The sequence below is a fragment of the Tubulanus polymorphus genome, chromosome 4, assembly GCF_964204645.1.
Source record: "Tubulanus polymorphus chromosome 4, tnTubPoly1.2, whole genome shotgun sequence".
NCBI classification, from domain to species: domain Eukaryota; kingdom Metazoa; phylum Nemertea; class Palaeonemertea; order Tubulaniformes; family Tubulanidae; genus Tubulanus; species Tubulanus polymorphus.
Window position 1 is genome coordinate 19,807,301 of NC_134028.1, and position 20,326 is coordinate 19,827,626.

At 38.5% G+C, this 20,326-nt stretch overlaps 1 protein-coding gene across 1 annotated transcript in view; it reads right to left on the reverse strand.

Moving 5' to 3' along the window:
• Positions 1-1,148: 1,148 nt before the first annotated feature.
• Positions 1,149-20,326, reverse strand: part of LOC141904383 (adhesion G protein-coupled receptor L3-like) — a 28,661-nt gene continuing 9,483 nt past the window's right edge. Inside the window, exons 4-22 of the mRNA XM_074792968.1 lie at positions 20,084-20,197; positions 19,694-19,953; positions 18,845-18,946; positions 17,311-17,518; positions 16,848-17,000; positions 15,865-15,928; positions 15,666-15,780; positions 15,134-15,183; positions 13,852-13,975; positions 13,500-13,609; positions 12,331-12,430; positions 11,958-12,123; positions 9,539-9,605; positions 9,398-9,458; positions 6,391-6,476; positions 6,166-6,292; positions 5,826-5,867; positions 1,653-1,799; positions 1,149-1,355 (exon numbers count right to left, since the gene is read on the reverse strand). Of these exons, the coding sequence (XP_074649069.1) occupies positions 1,149-1,355; positions 1,653-1,799; positions 5,826-5,867; positions 6,166-6,292; positions 6,391-6,476; positions 9,398-9,458; positions 9,539-9,605; positions 11,958-12,123; positions 12,331-12,430; positions 13,500-13,609; positions 13,852-13,975; positions 15,134-15,183; positions 15,666-15,780; positions 15,865-15,928; positions 16,848-17,000; positions 17,311-17,518; positions 18,845-18,946; positions 19,694-19,953; positions 20,084-20,197 (2,303 nt within the window). The remainder of the gene's footprint in view (positions 1,356-1,652; positions 1,800-5,825; positions 5,868-6,165; positions 6,293-6,390; positions 6,477-9,397; positions 9,459-9,538; positions 9,606-11,957; positions 12,124-12,330; positions 12,431-13,499; positions 13,610-13,851; positions 13,976-15,133; positions 15,184-15,665; positions 15,781-15,864; positions 15,929-16,847; positions 17,001-17,310; positions 17,519-18,844; positions 18,947-19,693; positions 19,954-20,083; positions 20,198-20,326) is intronic.

Genomic DNA, 20,326 nt, shown 5'->3' on the forward strand with positions numbered 1-20,326 from the left:
GAGAAATCTGTGGGATTTATCTTTAATCTTGTAATAAATCTGTTGGGTCGGACCGCAGTATCTACTGGAGACATGCTGCTGCAGCCAGCATCCGGGGAATACTGATACGGGGCTGCACGATCGATACACAGCAGCCGAACAGCTTTTTATAACTCGTAAAATATTTCGATCACACGTAGAACAGTGCTGGCAAAATCAACTCAAAAGCCACACCCTAAGCCTTCGAAAGTTTTTTTAACGAAACTGATATAGCCCATTATGACTTTTTGATTGATTGATTTAAACCATTAAGTATAGTCACCACACCTGACTGGTCACAGCAGCTAAATGATAACTACACTGACAAGGCAAACTCACTCAATCACTGGGGTTTGGCCATGGCCTTGCATAAGGCAGGTATTCGGTTCGAGCCTAGGTTTAGGTTACTTGGAAAGAAAGAACAGTGGCCGGGGCTATTTTCATTTGAGCTCCTTGTCTAGGAGATGCGATTTGGTGGAAAGCAAATATCAAATACATTAGATTATTCGATATAAATTTTACGCAATAAGAATCAAGCAAGAATGCAATAATCGCAATTCAAAAGTATTGATAGTATGGTAGGGGCGACTAACAAACTCTCCGTCCCCTCCCAAAAAAACGTAAGAATATTCTTATACAAAACAATGTGAGCATTGATTGAGTCATCAACATTTAACATGTGTTTCATGCGTACATTATTGTTATCATTATTATTATAATTAATATAATTATCACTATTATCTTTTATCATAATTATTTTCATTGTTATCCGCATTTGAAACTAATATAAGAAATACATCGTTAACTAATTTATTTACATATAACTGATGATATGTTCGTTACAGGTATTGCGCTTTGAGCTCAGTTTTCAATTCACCATTTCCAGATTATTTCAACAAATATTTTCTTGCTCTATTTTTCCTTTACAATTTAAGCCACGCGTTGTTTGATTTGAAACGCAAGTTCCACGGTTCTGGATCCAGTCCACAGCCACTTTTAGAACTGGGTTGCGTATAATCAGTTCTTTCTGGACCATTTTAACTCCGGTGCGCCATGCTGGCGCATCCTGTTGAGCAGTATACAAACTGTAAGACCACGCCTACTATATATATTTGATTGACAGCTATGTATCATACACTAGTAATCATGATTTCGCAATCAGAGTTCTCATCGCTGCTCGCTTCGATTTGCGATTTATTACGTCGTTTCGCGTTTGTGCCGCCGTTTCGTCCGCCATTTTTGCCATTACTGCTGCTACTCTTGCGTCGATTGGATACTGGCGTCGACGACGTACTTCCGGTGACGATTCGAACGACCTCGTTTCCGATATCGCCATCCTATGAAAACAAAATGGCGAATCTTGAATGTGTTAATAATTTGTTTTGAAATGAATTGCCAATTATGCGTGAAGCGACCGTCACAGATACAGGCAGTTAGGCTACAAGTTAAGCTTAACTACTGGAATTTTGTCCATATCTCGCATTCTCTCGCGTGATCCAGGATGGCCGCTTCAAATAGGCGTTTTCACAAAGTACTATTGTGGATTCTACTATGATTGGTAAAGCTATTTCTCTCGAACCCACCTTCCCTGGGGCCGGCCTTTTGCCTATGACCCCTTCCTCCCTTCGAGTTACCTGATCTTGCTGCACGAGCATCGAACGATCACTTTCTGATCGTTCATCCTCATCGGAATCGTCATCTTCCCCTTCACCTTCTCCGTATTCGTAACCTTGTAGCGCTAAGTTGCGTTTCTTCCGATGTGCTTTGTAAACGGCTCGTACCTGTTATACAAATAGAAAATAACGTCGTAATAGTTTTAAGGCCTACCGAACACAGCCTCGAATATTGTTATTTAGTCCTTCGCAGTCAAAGCCATGCCGATTTTAGTGGATGTGGGGGTGTTTATCATAGAAGATGTGATGGCGGTTTAAATGACGTTTCGTTTCACGTGGTGGCTCCCCCTATAGAAAGAAACTCTCTTCTCATGAATTTATTGACGAGTGGCTCCACCTATAGTTAGAGGAGTTTGGTGGTAGAGGGCTCCCCCTATAGCCAGAAAAAGTAGATGACGGGGAAAAGTATTGACAGTCATATATCAGTGGCTCCTTCTATATTTGATGCTGGAGTTATTGAAACCGAACGTGCGATGCTACCCGCCTCGCTAATATCACTTTACGCAGTCGAGTAAGAGTTTTATTTCCTAATGAAATCAGTGAGAAAGATGAGAAATGTGAAGCCACGTTCACCTTTAACCCTCAATTCTATACAAGGCGTCATTGACAAACTGAATATTGCTGAGTTCAATTAGTAAGAATTGACAGTTTTCTGTTACGGTTCGTTACGTTGGTTATCGGCAGTGACAGGCGCTATCTCTCCTCTCCCTCTCCACTCTCTCTATTCTCGGCGTGTAATGAAGACTAAATCGCAATGTCAACATCGGTTTATAACTCGCCGAGATATTTGATTAGTTATTCGCGTTATTCTGGACAAAAAACAAATTCACCAGAAAATTCTAATTAATCCAATAAAATTTGATACCATCATCAACACTGTTCGCGGCGTCATTTGTATATGACGTACACGCCGGATAGAACTGACACGGCGTCTCAACGAAATATATCGTCAATTAACGGTGTGAATCGTAAAATTTATCGCCGGACCATCGTCCAAGTTGTACCGGGTTTGTATTTTCGATATCCACGATGTCCGCAGATACTGCCAGAGTGTATGTCCACGGATACTTAAAAGTTTACGACCAGAGATACTCCGGGTGTATTGTGTCCACTTTTACTCCCGGTTTATGCGTGGACAGCTGTTTACACGATAGATAGTAAAATGATAAAACTCATCTAGAGGAAATGGCTCCAGCGATATCTCATAAGAATTATATCTCAGATATCGAAAGTAGCCGACGATAAAATATCTACAAATGATTCCTCATTTTATGTTCATTTGACCAGGAATTCGACCTACGCAGCTTCTTACGTCAGCCGTTACCATATATCCTATCATACATTTGAAATACGGCTTTTTTGATTACTTGGAGCATGGATTTTCTAAAAACAAAAATTCGAGGGAGAAGGGAAAAAAGAAAAAAGGATTATTTTTGTAAAATGAATTTAAAAAAAGGAAGGGGACAGGAAAGAAAATCATTTGAGTATTTTCTATAGAACCTCGGAAGGACTGCAGAAAAAAATTAAAATAGGAGTGAAAACTGCGACGAATTTAACTTTTCTTCTGCAAATCACGAGATTAGAAATTAATATTAACATTACTTTACCCCAGATTTAACAAGTTACTACATTGAAAATCCAGACGCTCATTACGAAGGAAATTTGTTGTTGTCGAAAATTGTGATGAAAACACGGTAGATCCGCGCTCCAAGTAATAACAAAGGTTCAATGATAAAAAAAGTCTTGAAAAATACATCTTAGGATATCTCTGATATTCCTTTGAATACGAACAGAATTTCATATTTGTGTATTTCAATCGCTGATAAATCAAAGCTATCTTTATCAACTGCTCGGCACCGCCGCCTGACTGAATACCGCCGCCTGGCGCGGACGGATTATATAAATCCCTGCTATAATTACTGACGCGTGACTATAACACTATGACGCGTGTCAGTGACGCCATGACGCACGTGACTATGATGCGTTGATGCGCGATTTAACAGATTTTCTCATGTAACTTAATCAAATATACAGATGTTTGGATAACCTGAGATTTACGGAAACACGTGTCAATGTCCACATATCCTCAGTCTCACAGTTCCACTGGGAATCTATTCAGATTTGAATTGTTTCATTGAATGCTCTTTTTACACAATGAATGTCGCTGTGATGTCTGCTGAGTCAAACTGCACCCATTTAGTCTTCGATAGTTGTGCAAATTCTAGAAATTTAGTTCTGCAATGATTTTTTTATAAAAGCTGTTAAATTCGATCATCTCAAATTAGCGCAAGGCGGGATATTTTATTGTTCTGCCGTTGCAGGCCCGTGCCGAGTGGGGGTTCGGGGGTAGCGAACGAACCCCCTAAAAGTGGCCTTCAAAGTCAGTTTAAAAGTTTTTGGTTCAATATTTTTGGTCATTAAGTGTAAAAGAATCTGGTTCAATATTTTCGGTCATTACGGGCCGGTTCTAGAGTTGCCGGCTCTAGAATTGTCCCTTCGAATTGAACGTTGACTATACGGAAAGCCTTAAGCATCATCCTCTATCGATTCGTCATTAAAGACAGCACAAAATATCATATCTATTTGGTGCCTGTCTTGCAAGTTTCCACTCACCATCCAAAATCAACTCGTTTGATATCTCTGACCGAGTGACTGTTTCTCTTCGCGTGGTGGAAGGCGGTACACATTTTATAAGTGCGGGCGAGACTGGGTCTTTCATTTGACGCGATGTTTAGATATTGGGCGCCGTCCGAGCGGAAAATGTTATTCATGAAAATATATGCTCGTTTTAATTGAGCAGCCACGACCGCATAGTTCGTTTGATAACTATAAGAAAGCAATGACAAATTAGAACGCGCGAGTTTGAGAAGGAGAGTGGATGGTGAATACCAGAGGGAATATGTGCCATTCAACTAGCCCATCTGTCCGATAAAACCGACCATACTGTCATATTCAATAGAGCTAGTTCTCGGCCACAAAGACTAAGTCTCCAGTAGCAGCAGAAGTCGTCGTCTTAAAGTCATTAACAAATCATCAACATAAACGAGGATTAATGCACCACTAGTCGAGGCTTAAGATTTACTCGCGGACAGTCTGTTCAACTTAAGATATTGTCGTTACAGTCTGTTCCACTTTATGATATTCCTATCCGAAGGTTTTGACTGTTATAGCACGAGCCATGTGTGAAATGAGTATGATATTATGTTATGTTAATTTTGTCATAAAAGTTGTAATACTTTGACAATAAAGTCTTAATATTACAAGTCAAGTCTAGTTTTTGTTTCATGTTGTAATACCCTTCACTTTTAATTACTTAATTCGTATCTTTTTTCTTGACATATAAAAATATTTCATTAGGTAACTCAGTACAATGATGACTATTAGGTTATTATAGTCTGGACGTCCAATCAATAAACTATTAGTTCCAAGGAACATTTTCGGGGTTCATCTTTCGTTATATCAGTGTGGGTTTTTCTATAATATCGTCACAACACGGGCATACTGTTCCACCAACGGTTATTACGAATAAAGGTTTGGTTACCCCAAAAAATGTAACATCAAGCTTAGATATATCAATACAGAGTCACGGAAATGAGGCATCTTTGTTTCACTACATTAATTGATTAATCGCGCTTTTATTAAAAAAAGCTAATTTTCGTGTATTTTGATAGATATATGTGTATTTTGATATTTTTTATGGACGATTCGGGATATTTCGGATTCGTAAAATAAAAAGTTCCCGATGGGTACTCATTTTTAAAATAGTTTTATATAATAGATGATTGTTCTTCATCGTACGAGACAGTCACGTGTCACGCGTCATTATATCCGCGAATTTCTCATAAATCCGACGGCCCATGACCGAGTCCTGGTTTTAGATGTCACATTATTGATAACTTGAGCGCGAAACGACGCTAGATGAATGAATGGATCATTTAGAATCGGAGCGCCTCTTCTTCTGGTGAACTTGTTCACATTTAACGCCGCGTATGTTAATGCGTTCTGTCTCGTAGAGATCTAAGTTGACGCGTGGTTGATGCATTGTGAAATTTCTATAAAGATTATCTCACTGATCTTCTGTCTGTTTCTTTGGTTTTGAATTATGAAAACTAGATACAAAAAATGGGTTCTTACCTCTTCGTTCAGTAGAAAATAAAACACTAAGAAAAATGCACCCTGTAATGGAAAGAAAATGATATGAATAACATTTAATCTATTTTGCAGATTTAATTTTGTAAAGCTATGCATAAGTATCTTTTACATTTTAAAGTTCAGGACCCGGCTCCACAGTTGTAAGTTAATATTTAACTCAGAGTTAACTCATTGAAAATTGACTTAACTCGGAGTAAGCTCTTAATTCAGTACTGATGAACTGGGTCAATTTACATATCGTTTAGTAATTTTAAAGGGAAAAAAAATCAAAATCCGTTTTTTAAAGGAGATGAATTTTTCGAGGATGGGAAATTGTTCGTACCTGTAAACAGTTGAACATAGCATAGAGATATTTGAGTATAGATCCTCTCATCCTCACTGATACAAACGCAAAAGCCCATGCTATAGTTAGAAGTATCACCTGCGTCCATAGAGCTTTAGAATGAATACTAGAAAATACGAACAAATTATTCAACATCATTATTCAACCTGACTTCAGGGTACATTAACCCATTCAGTCTAATAGAAAACAGAAGGGGACGCTTACAGAATCACTTTATTTGCTTGTTCATTTTTTGTATATGAGCTTTCGTGATGTTCTTTGGCAGTGAATATCAATACTAGTATGGTAATCTGAAATATACAATAGAAATAAGGTTAATATTTTGTGTTTTTTAGTCAGTGGTGAAATGTAATCCGTGGGTCGTATGGTCATTTTCATCGAAATATGATTAAGGCATAGGTCAGGGTTGCTAGGAGTTTCATTACATTGTTGCCAGCAGCATTGCTAAGGGCGATCTTAACATTGCGGTATTGACCAATAGACAACAGCAATGACATTCTTGCCAGCAGCGCAACAAGGGTGCCCTCTATCGGTGCTCACACCGGTTCTGGTGTTTGATGAATTAGCGGTCGTTAACTTGTAAGCGTGATGCGGTGTTCATGCAGCGACCGCTTCTATCAACACGACGACCAGCAGCAATCAGCCGAACAAACAAAACCGGGGCGATTTCATATTGGACGAATGAATATGAACTGATTGAGTCGGAGATGAATTATTAGTCGAGGTCCACAGTGTCAAATTCATCCCGTTTAAACGGGTACGATTCACAAATTGCCGCCGTTCTGTTGATATTTGTATAAATTGACCCGAGGTCCACTCAGTCTGTTAGTCCTAGCTGATTAGATTAAGCTGCTGATGGCGCAGTCACAGCAGTCACAGCGAGCTCTCACTAATAAATGAATTCGCATTGAAAAACTTCACGCTTCACTGCACATGATTACTCGCAATCGATAAATCTACCGCATCACAGAAACTTATCATGGCTTCCACGGCGGCCATTTTTATTTCTGTGTCAGAATTTTTACTATTATCATCGATTTGTAATCAATTCAAATTTACTTTATTACACAGACCAAATCGAACCTCCTCAAATCTGTCACGACTTTCTGAAATCGATAGATTTCGTGGCGATAGAACTTTTCATCTTGCGTGTTATTTATGTCCGGAAATAAGATGAATGAAAATTAATGTGAAGTCGATTTTTTAAAAATTTGATAACCGAACTTTTACTAGAATGGCGTTTCAATGCGAAATGAACGACAACTCGTTATTTTCAGAGTGACATCTCAGTTTCTGTATCGATCAATCTATCGAGTAATATCTCAATCTCTTATCTCGGATATATCATATTCGCATTGACGAAATGTGTTTCCACATATTTTTCTCGACGATTTTCTCTAATTCAGCCGCTCATTCTTTCTCTCTCTCTCTCCTGTTGCTAGCTTTTAGGATATAATTTACTGGATGAAAAAAAATAGATTGCCGCTGCCATAATCATATAGAATTTACACACAGTCACACGCGACCATCAATAACTCTAAAACCCCGATACGAAAGTACAACTTTCAATAAGATTTTTACAGCTGATACCGAAATGGAAAGCATCAATTGGCAGCGACAGAAAATGATTCCATCACAAACAATCAATCCGAGAACGCAAAATGAAAAAATAACGAATGTCAAATTTTCAGCTCCGATCTTCTTCTTCCCGTATGCGACAATTCTCAATGGGAGAATCGATAATATTCACTCTCGCGAGTAACAGTTATACTGCGAGATTATGTTTGCGTTTAGCTAATGATACGAAATACTAGCGGCCAGTTACTCTCGGGATCAAATTAATCTCGATTCAGAATTTACGTCGGTTTTACTCTCGTCGAGAAGGCGACGATAAATTCACGGATTAATACCGATTGTTGTATTTACTCTCCGACGACAGCTTGGTGTGATGTTTACTCGCGCGAGTCGATACTAAAATTGAAACCGAGATAAAATTGAAAGTGAAACGTCACCGTTGATTAATATGGCTTCAGGATTTTGATTTGTAAACTGTTTAATTGTGTCGAACGCGAGTAATTTGAGGATGGTTGTGACAGAACTGTGAGAGCGGGGGAGACCGGGTGAGACAGATTCATTAAACAATCTCAGCGTAAAAATGACCCGGATGTTACTGTTATTGATAAAACTGTCAATATCCATGTCACGTGACAATAGCAGGTCGTTTTTCGATGCGGTTATTTATTGATTTTTATCATTTCGAAATGCAGATAACTTTAATGAAGCCGAATTGAAATATTCGGTGACGTTGCGATGAAATGAGACTCGGCGGCAATTAAAAATGTTTCAATAATCGTCTGGAATTTGTTTATTTTTCCGACTGTGAAGTGGTGACTGATTTGATTTAATTCCAAGGTTTATTAACGTATTCTTAACCTGCCCTTTCTACAGAGACGAACGGGGGCGATTTATTCCGAGAAATGTACGCAGTGATCCAAGTATTTCCAAATGCGTAAGACTTTTAAAGTAATTTACGTAACATTAACATCCTTCACCAGTACTTATATAGAGTTTAAGTAAAGGGTGAGTCTGTTCATTCATGACTCTACAGATACTATCAATACCTTTCTTCCAGCCCGGATACTAGAAAGAACTACTACATCTAATATCTATATTGTCTTTGTATACGGTTATCCGTCATCTCTGTACTAAATATCGTTATATAATTATGTATTTGTCATAAATGTTTTCGTTGACAATAACGATTCTTTGAATAACAAATTCGCTTGGCCCTGCTCAGAATGAAAACAGTTAAAACAAGCGTAAAACAAAGTCTGTCGTGACGCTATTGTTTAGACTAAGAAAATCATGGAACTACAACGAATATTTGGCATTAAAGAATGGACACATTCTCACTGAGGCAGATTTGGCATCAAATTCGTTCTTAAGAAAAATGTCGACGCGAAGTGTGCACTTTTTGGAGGACGATGATCCTTCCAGAGATAAAGAAACGAATCGACAAAAAACGAGCTTCGGAATTTTCATTATTTCACTGATGAAATACATAAATTACGAAGGGTCCAGTTACACAAAAAAAGATTACATGACTGATTCATGGTTCGGTTTATTATTTTTAGATGTTGTACCTTCGTGTGAAACTGGACCGAGGAGTTTGCAGTTAAGCGACGATAAGTAATTAGATTTATGTACTTACCGCGATCGTTCCTATTACGGGTCCAATAAACAACCAAACGTGTTCCCAAGCGATCCAACACCTACACACATTACATCATCACATTATGGAAATTACAGAATTTTGAATTTGTATTTGAGATATTTTCAGACAGAAACTTACATATCAGGAGCATAGTAATCGTGAGAATGGCTTCCGACAAAAGCGCCTGCCAATACTCCAGGAATAACTGAAATATGTACAACAGTAAATATAGTTAACTATATATAGTTGATAATATATTCACTTTAAACTCGGATTATATTTCTTAAACAAGAGACTAACCAATAAACATATGCAAACTTTTGGGGATTTTTAGAAGTTTCGACTTTTTTAACGGTACATTCTCTGACATCGGGCCGATATTGGCGACCCTTCTACCGGTAAATTGTTTTTGACACGGAGGCAATTGATTCACCGAACCGTTCAGTAATCTTTTCAGCAAAAGACAAAATTGTTAATTTTTCATATCTCATTCACTCAATATCAATTATATCTCGGTTAAACAGATTGTTCAAGCAGCTAGTTGGAAGGAGGGGTAGGAACCTTCTTGGTTGAAATATTGCTTTATTTAATGTTCCGGCTTTGTGATTTCTGTAATTTCTCAACGGTACTGTTCAAATCAATTTGACCGAGTGTTTAATACGCTGTGACATATCAGATTCGCACTTATGATAATAGATTTTTTTCAGGCTAATCTGGACATCTTCAGAACATATCGATCCAGGGCAGGGTTAAAATGTATTTTCAAAAAGAGTTATCAGAATATTTCATAAGGAAGAACATCGATTCATGGACATTTCTAACTTTGTCTGTCACAGGCGATCAAATTCTGGCTTAGTGTGAACCAGTGGAAAACTGGCGTAACTTTCAAGCTGCATTGTCGCTCCAATAGTTAATTTTAAGGAACATTTGTCCAAACTGCTCGCTGATGTTCCCAGATACAAATATTTATTGCTTAGCGATATGGTTTACACGGTGTCATACAAAGGGTCTATTCCGGTGGCATTTCTAAAGGTACTGTTACCCCTTCGGGGCAGTTCGCGCTTCCGGGGGAAATAGTTCGATCCAAAAAGTGATAAAACTGTGATAATGCGTGTCTCGGTTCGGACAGATGGCTGAATAAATTACCGAATAATATCATTTTAATAATCAAGATTCTTGTGGCAGTTGACAAAAAGAAATAATTCATAGTAAGTCACGCTGAGCCTCGGGCTCCGATTAACTGTAAGGTTTTTAGGGACATTTTTGAGTTACCGCAGGGTTGATCCTCGGGCGTTCCGTGCCCTCCAGGATGCGCTATATACTCAAACAAAGAGGTTCAGGACTAATATTTAACTATTTTTGACAGTGTGGGGAATTTCTGAAGACGATCTGATATCTGAGTAGAACTAACCTTACACATCTGTTAGCGAATATGAATGATTATAGAAACAGAAGACTCTTCATTTCATTGGGAAACTTTTTGATTAGTGAAACAGGTTTGGAAGATGGGTGTACCTGTGCTACACGTCGACCCAGTTCCACATGACTGTAGTGAACTGATATAAATCTCTTTTTAGTTTACGAATAAAAACCCACAGTAGATTTGTAGAAACAGTTTATTCCCTAACGGTTTCGAGGTTCCAGTTCCACAGTTCTTTGTAAAGCTTAATTCTACAGTTGAACCGTGGAACCGGCTACTTAGAAAAAGAATATTTCAGTTATTTCAAATCTTTGATAATTCATATGAAATTCATATAATATGTACTAAGATTGTTTGGATAGTGTTTGAAAAAAAAAACCCAGTTTTAATCGGTATGAAATGGGATTGATAAAGACGGTCTCAGCATCCAGCCGACCAGACAGCCTCAATTTTAACCGACCAAACAGCCAGTCGGCCAGCCACATATATGAGCTCAGACGTCGGACGCTATCTAATGGTTATAACTGGTGTAAGACAATTACAGGTCAGACCAAAATGACCACAATATTGACCCGGCGCGTGTGTGTCAGATTTCTTAAACCAACCACCTATTATTGATTGGCTTTTAAAGATTGTGATCTGTAATCTGAAAGCATTCAGACCACGAGCGGCAGCAGCTGGTGGTCTGCGCGTCGTCCATCTCGCGATAGATACAGATCTCGTAGAGAGCCAAGCGGCAAGTTAATACTATCATATTACTATAAATCATTAAGACGCCATTTGGATTCGACTCAAACACGCTTCCTCCCCTCACTGTATAATCATAATAGTCAGTTATTTTCGATAGAGATTGCCATCAGAAATGTCAATATTTATTACACACGAAATTCTAGATAATTACCATGTGTTCAAGAGAAACCAGAGGGTGGAGTCGCGTGTGCTAAGGGCGAAGGTGGTCAGGGCCGTCATAGATTTTATTCGGGGTCTAGATAGAAATTTGGGCCGGATAAGGATTTCTGTTTTCCCGACTAAGAGATGTGACAAAGGCAAGAAACTCCGCTGCCACCAGGATTCGAACCCGTAACCCATGGATACGTCATATAATAATGCCTCTATCTGTGGATATCGAGAACTTACCCCAGCCTAGTAAATAATATCTCCACATGGAAGACTCGGTGTGTTCTCCGTGCGAATGAGCAGCGTACGTTATAACTATGTACAAATTAAACGCTTCATTCATTAACCAAGAAAACGCGGCTAATACGAAATAATGGAGGCTGATTGCGAACACCTGGCATACTACCTATGAAAATAAAAAAGCAATTGAGTTCGAATACGATTTATTCATTTTGTGTCATTTGAATACAACTTAATTCTTGTTAATAACTTGCCATAAATTCAAAAAGTCCCACTCCGAAATTTTTTCAAATTTCTATTGAATTAAATGAAATAAACTTTTCGCATTTTTGAATATGACAAGCTGCCAGATCGAGGCTGCCGTGATACTTACCACGTGATGTATGCGATCGATACCGAACATGAACGATAACTGACTGCAGACGATCGATAGTGAAAAATTCTTATGAATGGCCGCCGTGTTTGATGACGTCCTGGATAGGAATAAAAACACGATCAATCATATTTCATACAATATCTGTCTGTGTCAGTCTCTTCTCGAGATTGTATGATAAAAACAAAAATCTCAATTAGACTCGGAGCCCGGAGATCGAGCTAGTGCTGGTGCTCCTTCGGAGGGAAAGTACACACAAGTTTCAAAGAAGCAATCTTATTCTCATAGCTATTGAGTACGTCTTGATAGGTAACCCGCAACACCAGCTATCCCACCAGATGGCGCGACGAGCGCTGAGTCTTATGTACCTAAATTCAAATACCTTTCGGAACCTTGATGTTTCAAAAAATCCAACTTTTAAGCTGGCTAATGTATCAAAATAGGTCTAGATGTATATAGATCCCTCCGGTAGTATGTAAATAGTATGTTGTAAATAACGTTGTTATGCTTTAATCATAATACTTTTATCGCCTGTTTTTGTAAATAATTGTAAATACTGTTTTTCCTCCATATACCATGGGAATTGTTGTAGTGTAATAGATATTCGCATTCGTATTCTTACGTTGTCAAAATTATTCCAATTTCAAAGAACTTTTACCTGAATTTTTAGACTCTTAAATACATATTTTATCACAGGACACCTACCAAATACGTATACTACAGGCCTAAATTCACATTTTTAGTCGGATTGGTTAATTTAAGAAAAAGTTCATTCAGGTTGAATCTAAATGCAAACGAAATCGACGCGGATGACCGAGTAACACTATACTAGCGCACCGATGGATGCTCGCATGCCATGGAATCCTCGATTGCCACAGGAGGCCGCAGGTTCCCATTCATGACACAATTTGTAGGCATTATTGGCAGAGCTGACGGGCGCTCAGTTCCGCATCTGATATTGACTGCATTACAAACTCGTTTGGGTGGTCGTTATGGCGAATTATCAAAAAGGACTTACACAGTATTGAATTGCAAATACAAAATGAAACTACTGATGTTATATGCCGACTTATCTGATGACGCCTAAACGAATTTGAGTTTTTTTTCGGATGGACGGGTGGAGTTGGAAGGGCGGTTAATGGAGTCGACGGGGTATAAGCTGATGTTACCTCAGATAAACTAGCATTAGTAATGACGTAAGGCACAGAATTGCGCTAACTGAGCATCCAACATAAGACGGTATTTCCATTAATGTATTAGGTTTTTCGCCTTTGTCCCACTACAAAATAAGAATACAAGAATACAGAAAATTTGAATGCAAAACATGAATATACAATAAATGTTCTATATTACGCAAAATCACTGCATATTCAATCATAATTATTCCAATCAATTTCTAATTAATTCAACTTTCACCGAGTTGATATTGAATACATATTCCAGTAAAAAATGTATACAAGTATTCAATGAAATTAGATTTAGATTGAAGATTCTCGCTTTACGAGCAAAAATGCAACGTACATTGACGTCATACATATCGGTAGTGACGGCGAAAAGTCCCGGATGTCGACAGGTACATTGCGAATATTTCCAGTCGCTCGTATACAAACTGCAATCACCGTGATCCCAACTCCAGTCACGCGACCTGCAAATACACAAACATGCACTATTTAACTGATGAGATCAATTTTTTCTAGATTATGCAGAAAAGCCGCAAATCGACTTTAATAGTAATGATGTTTACGGATTCCTCCATTCATATCGCGTATAAGAACTCTCATCCTCCCCGGCAGGGATTCGAACCAGATTGCCACGGTACGAAACTCTGCCACCCTAGACCGAGAGCGCAGCTACATGCGCAGCTTAGATGATGTCATTATTAGCCGATCAGATATCCCGTTTCATCTTAGCCCGGGTTTTTCCCATTTATAGTTCTTCCCTGAAATTTACCTCAGCGATTGTTTAAAGAGCAATCTGATTGGTGCCGCAAGTTTTCGTGCGGCAAAGCTGCGCATGTGCCTGCGCACCCGGTCTGGTGTGGCATGGGTTCGTGCCGTGGCTGAGTGTAGCGATGCTATCAGGTTCGAATCCCTGCCGAGGGAGGACGAATAACTCTGTAATATGAACCCTTTGAGTGCTTCGCCCCTCCCCACATCACCATAACCATGGCCTCCCCTTTTAGATAAATATTTAATTCTAGATAGTGTTCCCCTCTCAATCATCGTTTTTCGGTGAAGGTCAGGTAGATGAAATTCGATATTCTGCTAAGCGCGCTAGTCGACGGCTGTATCGGGTCAATTGATACAATATTATCTCGGATAAATTCATATTTTTGTGTCGTGAAAAAGGGAATTATATTTGCTTGAAGAGTTACGCATAATTCAATCTGTGCGGGGGGTAGTAAGACTGATTACCGAGCAACCACTCGAATGCACTCTTCTCTCCCACTCTCACCAGCTCTCACTGCTCTCACCGAGTCTTTCCAATAGAATACATCATTATTTTCGTTTTTTTTCTGCACGAGTCTGTATAAACCAATCAGCGAGTAAATATCCAGCGATGACCACTCACAGCAGCTGCGATAGCTGCAGCAGTCGCATCAGCTGCAACGGTGGCTTTGTTAGTCGAACAGAAACAGATTCGATATAAGTTTCATCATCAACCACAGAGACCAGCATTCGGAATTTACAACCATACATCAGTAGAAATATATCTACTTGGCCCACTCGGACCCACTCGCACTTTATCCCTCCCCGCCGCGAGGAAAGAATGATTACGCACGTGTCTCTAACGAGTAACTTACCCGTTCCCATGAGCAAGATAAACACATTCTGGGTTTGATATGTTAAACGTCTGAAAAAAACAAATCAATTCAATAATTAAGTATACTTATAGATATAGATTTTTACTGGTTTCATATCACTCGACCCGTAGTGATGGATGAAATTAAAGTACACTTTTAGAATAACTGGTCTGTTCATAAAAGTAGAATAGGCACACTCTGGCGTGGAGAACAGATATAGTAACTTAAAAAAAACATCATATACAGAATCTAAAAGATTAATCACCTGACGATGATCTAGTGAGAGTTCGAGACGTCGTCATGTATTTTGATTTCAATTCTTGATAGATAGAATTCGTATTTGATATTTTAAATTCTGTATAAAGTGGATTTTAAACGTATGATGGTTAAAATGTACTAGCAGTGACTATCGTTCCATTTTAAACGACGACCATTTTGGATTACGCGAGATCACGTTTTGCTACTACCGCTTAGCGCATATCTCGCGAGATCCAATATGGGCGCACATGAAATAGGTGTTTTAAATACTTACTTTTAAATAAGGTAAACGTATTTGGATTGGTTGAGATAGGTTCTGTATTCTATCGTCTTTGAGATGTATAAATAAAGCGAATAATGCTGAATTTAAATTGTCTTCTTTACTTTTACTGAAAAACGAATTACCGGTACATCAACCATTATCGAAATCAATTCAATTCTGCAAAGAGTAGGGTTAATTGAATGTTACTTACGGGAGGTGGTTAGGTAGCACCATTGGCATCGTTATATAACGAGCTGTTGAGATCACTAAAAACTCTACAATCAAAGACAAAATTATTCATCATTATCATTATGATTATCATTATCATTGTCATTGTCATTGTCATTGTCATTGTCATTGTCATTGTCATTGTCATTGTCATTGTCATTGTCATTATCATTATCATTATCATTATCATTTTCATTGTCATCGTTAACATTACTTATCATATTGGGTGCCTTATTCAATAAAATACTGCTCTAAGGCGCTTGCATAAAAAATTGATACACAATAAAAGTGAGGCTAACCATCTTACATGAAAAGATAGGTTTGAAGGGCTGATCTACAATTGTCGAAATTTTCGATCGGGTGAAACATTCCAAAGGCACAAGCGTAGTTAACAAACTTTTAAAACACCTGACACCATTTAGTTAAAGAACACTTCAAAAGATTTCTTGAAGATACGAACGAGGGCCCAGTTCCTCAGTTCAGGATTTAGTTCCACCGTTTAATGCCAACTTCCATAGTTACGGATTTAGTTGCGCAGTACTCATTTTCCAGTTCCACAGCTCAGGACCCAGTGTATTTCCGCAGTTTTCGTCGTTGAATTTGAAAGTTTGATTAAACATTTTGAAATAACCAATTTCTAACTCGGAGTTACTCGAACTCATTTTCAATGAGTTAACTCCGAGTGAAATTCTTAACGACGACTATGGAACTGGGTCCATGATAGGAATCTGGTAACCGAAAAAATGTTTTCGGCGGAAAATATTCAAATTTCTCTGATGAGTTTAAACGACTTAATAAGCCGCGATCTTAAACGAGCGTTTTTGACCTGTTCACACACTGGTAGCAAATAGGGCCATGCTTGTTTGACAAGGAATATGGGTAAAATTATCGCGAGAGAATGGCGTCTGATTCGGGCCAAATCGTCTCATTGTGATCGCAGCTACAATTGATGATATAAATACTGACCTGGAAGAGAACTGACTCCTAAATCTAATATCGCGTCTTTAGGGAGCGCTATAGTTCCATATCGATCTTCCATTCCTAATGTTTGTATATCGATCATATCGGGAAACGCGACGCCCTCGATATTACGAGTTTTATAGGTTTTTATTTTAAAAGCTGAAACAAAAATACAAAACATATCGTCATAACAGAATCCGGTGCACCAGTCGTTTCAATGTTTCATGTTTGTGGATATTGCTGTCTTTGAAAGCGAAGGCTCACAATCAAGAGTAAAAATATGATTTAGGAGGTTTATTGACGTTCCATCTGACTGATATGATGATAGCTAATAAGAAACGGCCAGAACGATGCGGTTTCAATAAACCTTAGAATTTTTGCTTTGCATTTTTACAGTATTTGACTACTTCTCTTTCATTACATTCATCATTGATTTATAGCATGTTTCAATAACTCGTGACATTTTTACCTATGTTGTGGTGTAATTTACTGATGAACGCTTCTGTGTGACTAATATCTCCTAGATTTATATGATACATGAAACTTTTGGCGATTAGATCTAATAGATGTTTCATGACGTTGAGTAACTGGTCGCCCTCGGCTCCACGTGGTTGTATGAATCTCCAACCGGCTTCATTTCGCTCGTTAAGAACTTCATCGCATAACCGCACTAATAACTGGAAATAAACCATTCAAAACAGTCAATATTGCATCGATTCCAACTGGTGAGATGGGGGATACCTACATCTTAGGAACATTTCCGTTCTGGAATACTTTTCCAAAAGCTACAAGTAGTGAGGTATGGTCAGAAAGCCTAGTAATTAGAGAATTTGAGGTAACTAGAATAGAACCCGTCCAAGGACTTAATGTTGTAATCAACAAAATACTAGCATCGAAAGAGTAACAGGGTATTGGGAAATCGGTGAAACCACTGAAAACAGTGGAATGCCGAAAACAGATACCTATGAAGTTTGGAAGCACCAAAATGGCCTGATTTACAAGCTAAATCAAACATTTCAACATAATACGCATATGGTGCTCAATTTGTCATCATATCGACGGGAATCGCTTATAGGCCATATGAGCATTACATTTTCAATATCTCCCGAGGTCCAGCCCCCTTCCCCCATTCAATTCCAACCAAATTTAAACGAACCCAGCACCCGCATATCATATTCAAAGTACGGGCTACAACCGATGAAATCAAAATTAATCATTTAGAATACTTTGTCAGTTCAATTGAAAGCAAATGTAATAGATTTTCTAGTGCAATTCTAGTGCAATAAGTAAAGCTACGCATGACCTTAAAATGATGGAAAGCAACAAAAATTGTTATTTTCATTGATTTTTTCTCAAGTCGTTGTTTAATTGATTGATCGGTTTAAATTTCCTTATTTAAACAGGTAATGGCTCTCAAGAAGTTAAGAACTAAGTGTGTTTGTATAAATTTCCGATATGATACTTTGTTCAATGTTTCAGTGATTTCCTAACACCCACTACCAGCCTCGCTTATGATCTACTATACTGTTGACTTTTTCACAGAACCGCTGTTTGTTGTACACTGAGCCGGCGTTTGTCTTTCGGTCGTCTCGAAAAAAAACAAACACATTAAAAATTTTTTTTTTCAGACTGAGCTACGATCCCTTCCAAACCAGCGACTGGTCCTTCTTAAACAAATCCCTCATTCTTCAGTACCTTAACCTAGTTCATTCATCCATGACAAGCTTCTAGTGATACCGCATATTGTAGATAGTTAGGAATAAGTCAGACCACGTGACCGGTCACCATGGCACAATAAGTCACCACGCTGATCAGGCACACCACCAAACTTCCCAAATCATGTTCCCCATGCATGCTCGACCAGCATACTGGAGGTTACAGGTTCGAGTCCTGCTACGATTGGTTCATGAGTATCTAAAGAGTCGAGGCTTCGGCTAATAGGGTTATTGTTATTTTCATAGATCAGCTACGAGCGTTTTTAAATCATTTCAAACTATGAGTACCTGAGCGAATTGTCGAGTCTGTTCGAATGAAGGGTAAAAGTCTTCGGCTCTAGCAACTTTGATTAAACCTTCAGTCCATGATATATCAGTAAGAGTGGATTCCTAGACGAGAAAATAGAAACAACTGTCAGACATGATTACAGCAAGACAAAAACTCGATTATATGAGGACCATTTAGCATGTTCAGATTCGTTTGGTTCATGTATCTCAGAACTCCGAATTGAGTTAATTGAAGAGTTCCTTTCCAATTTCCTAACTCCAGGGTCTGGGTTTATTGGCCAGTATCAGCTCTAACCGGGTTAGTTAACACCAAACTATAAAACCGGCCCCAGGGTTTCAACCCCGAGCTTTGGCGCAGGCACCAGGTTTAGATATTCGAAAGTTTTTATTCAAGCTTGTTTGAAATTACAAGTCAAAAATAGGGATTTCATAGAATTGATCGAGTAAAATGGGTTCGTTTTGATATGTTTATTCAATATTCTAAGGCCATCCAGTGCGATACCACAGGACCCAGTTCCACAGTCCTTCACTAGATGAAACAACTGCCGTAACTGCGACTTCCCATTGAATAAAAGCAATTCGATTGCCGATCGCAAAATATATATCTGCACTTCAATTTCCGATTTCGAAATCAAACCCGTGTTTCGTTCCCGGCACGACACCAAATCAAAACAAAATTAAACAAAATCTACCAATTAGATAAATAATTGGGTCAATCCCTATTTCAAGATCAAAACCTCTAGTTCAAACATTGATGGTTATTTAACTCTAACCCCACAATCAATCTTGATAACGGACAACATTGGTACTGGGTGCTACGGTGACTTGTAGACACGTCAAGACACGTACCTGAGCTTGTACGAGAAAATGCATACTATGAATAATAGATGAAATATCAATCGGATTCCAGATTGAATCTAGAGCTGTTAGATTCACTAAATCCTTCGCTAATTCGAGAATCATCGTCTCCTTGATTCGTCGGCTGTGTAATAAACGTTGGATGTCTTTTTGAATGTTGAAATATTTACTAGAAATGCAATCTTCGATTTGCGGATTTTCCCAGAATCCTTCGTTGTCTTCCGTTTTGCTGCACGCCCGTTTTGCATAGGCTGAAAATAATCGATAAGAAATATTACGGACCAAATACCGAATCGAACCAAATACCTCGCTGAAGCCAGAATGATTACGCCTGTTGGTATGATTTCTAACGGTTTTGATATCGATTGCTAAAATACTCACTATTATCTTCAAGATCAGTAAAAACGCGTCCTGGACACGGTACCATTGCGACCTCATCGGCTTTCGTGCGCTCCCAAACTACGTTCTCGCGAATTTCCTCATTACATTGAGCACCTAAATCATGAAACGATAAAAACTTTATGTTACAAAATACTCATCGAGTTTAATTGACCACAGAACGGATTTTGGATCGTATAAATCCGAGAGAAAAAGCAGTTTCGTCGGGGACTCGAACCGAGGATG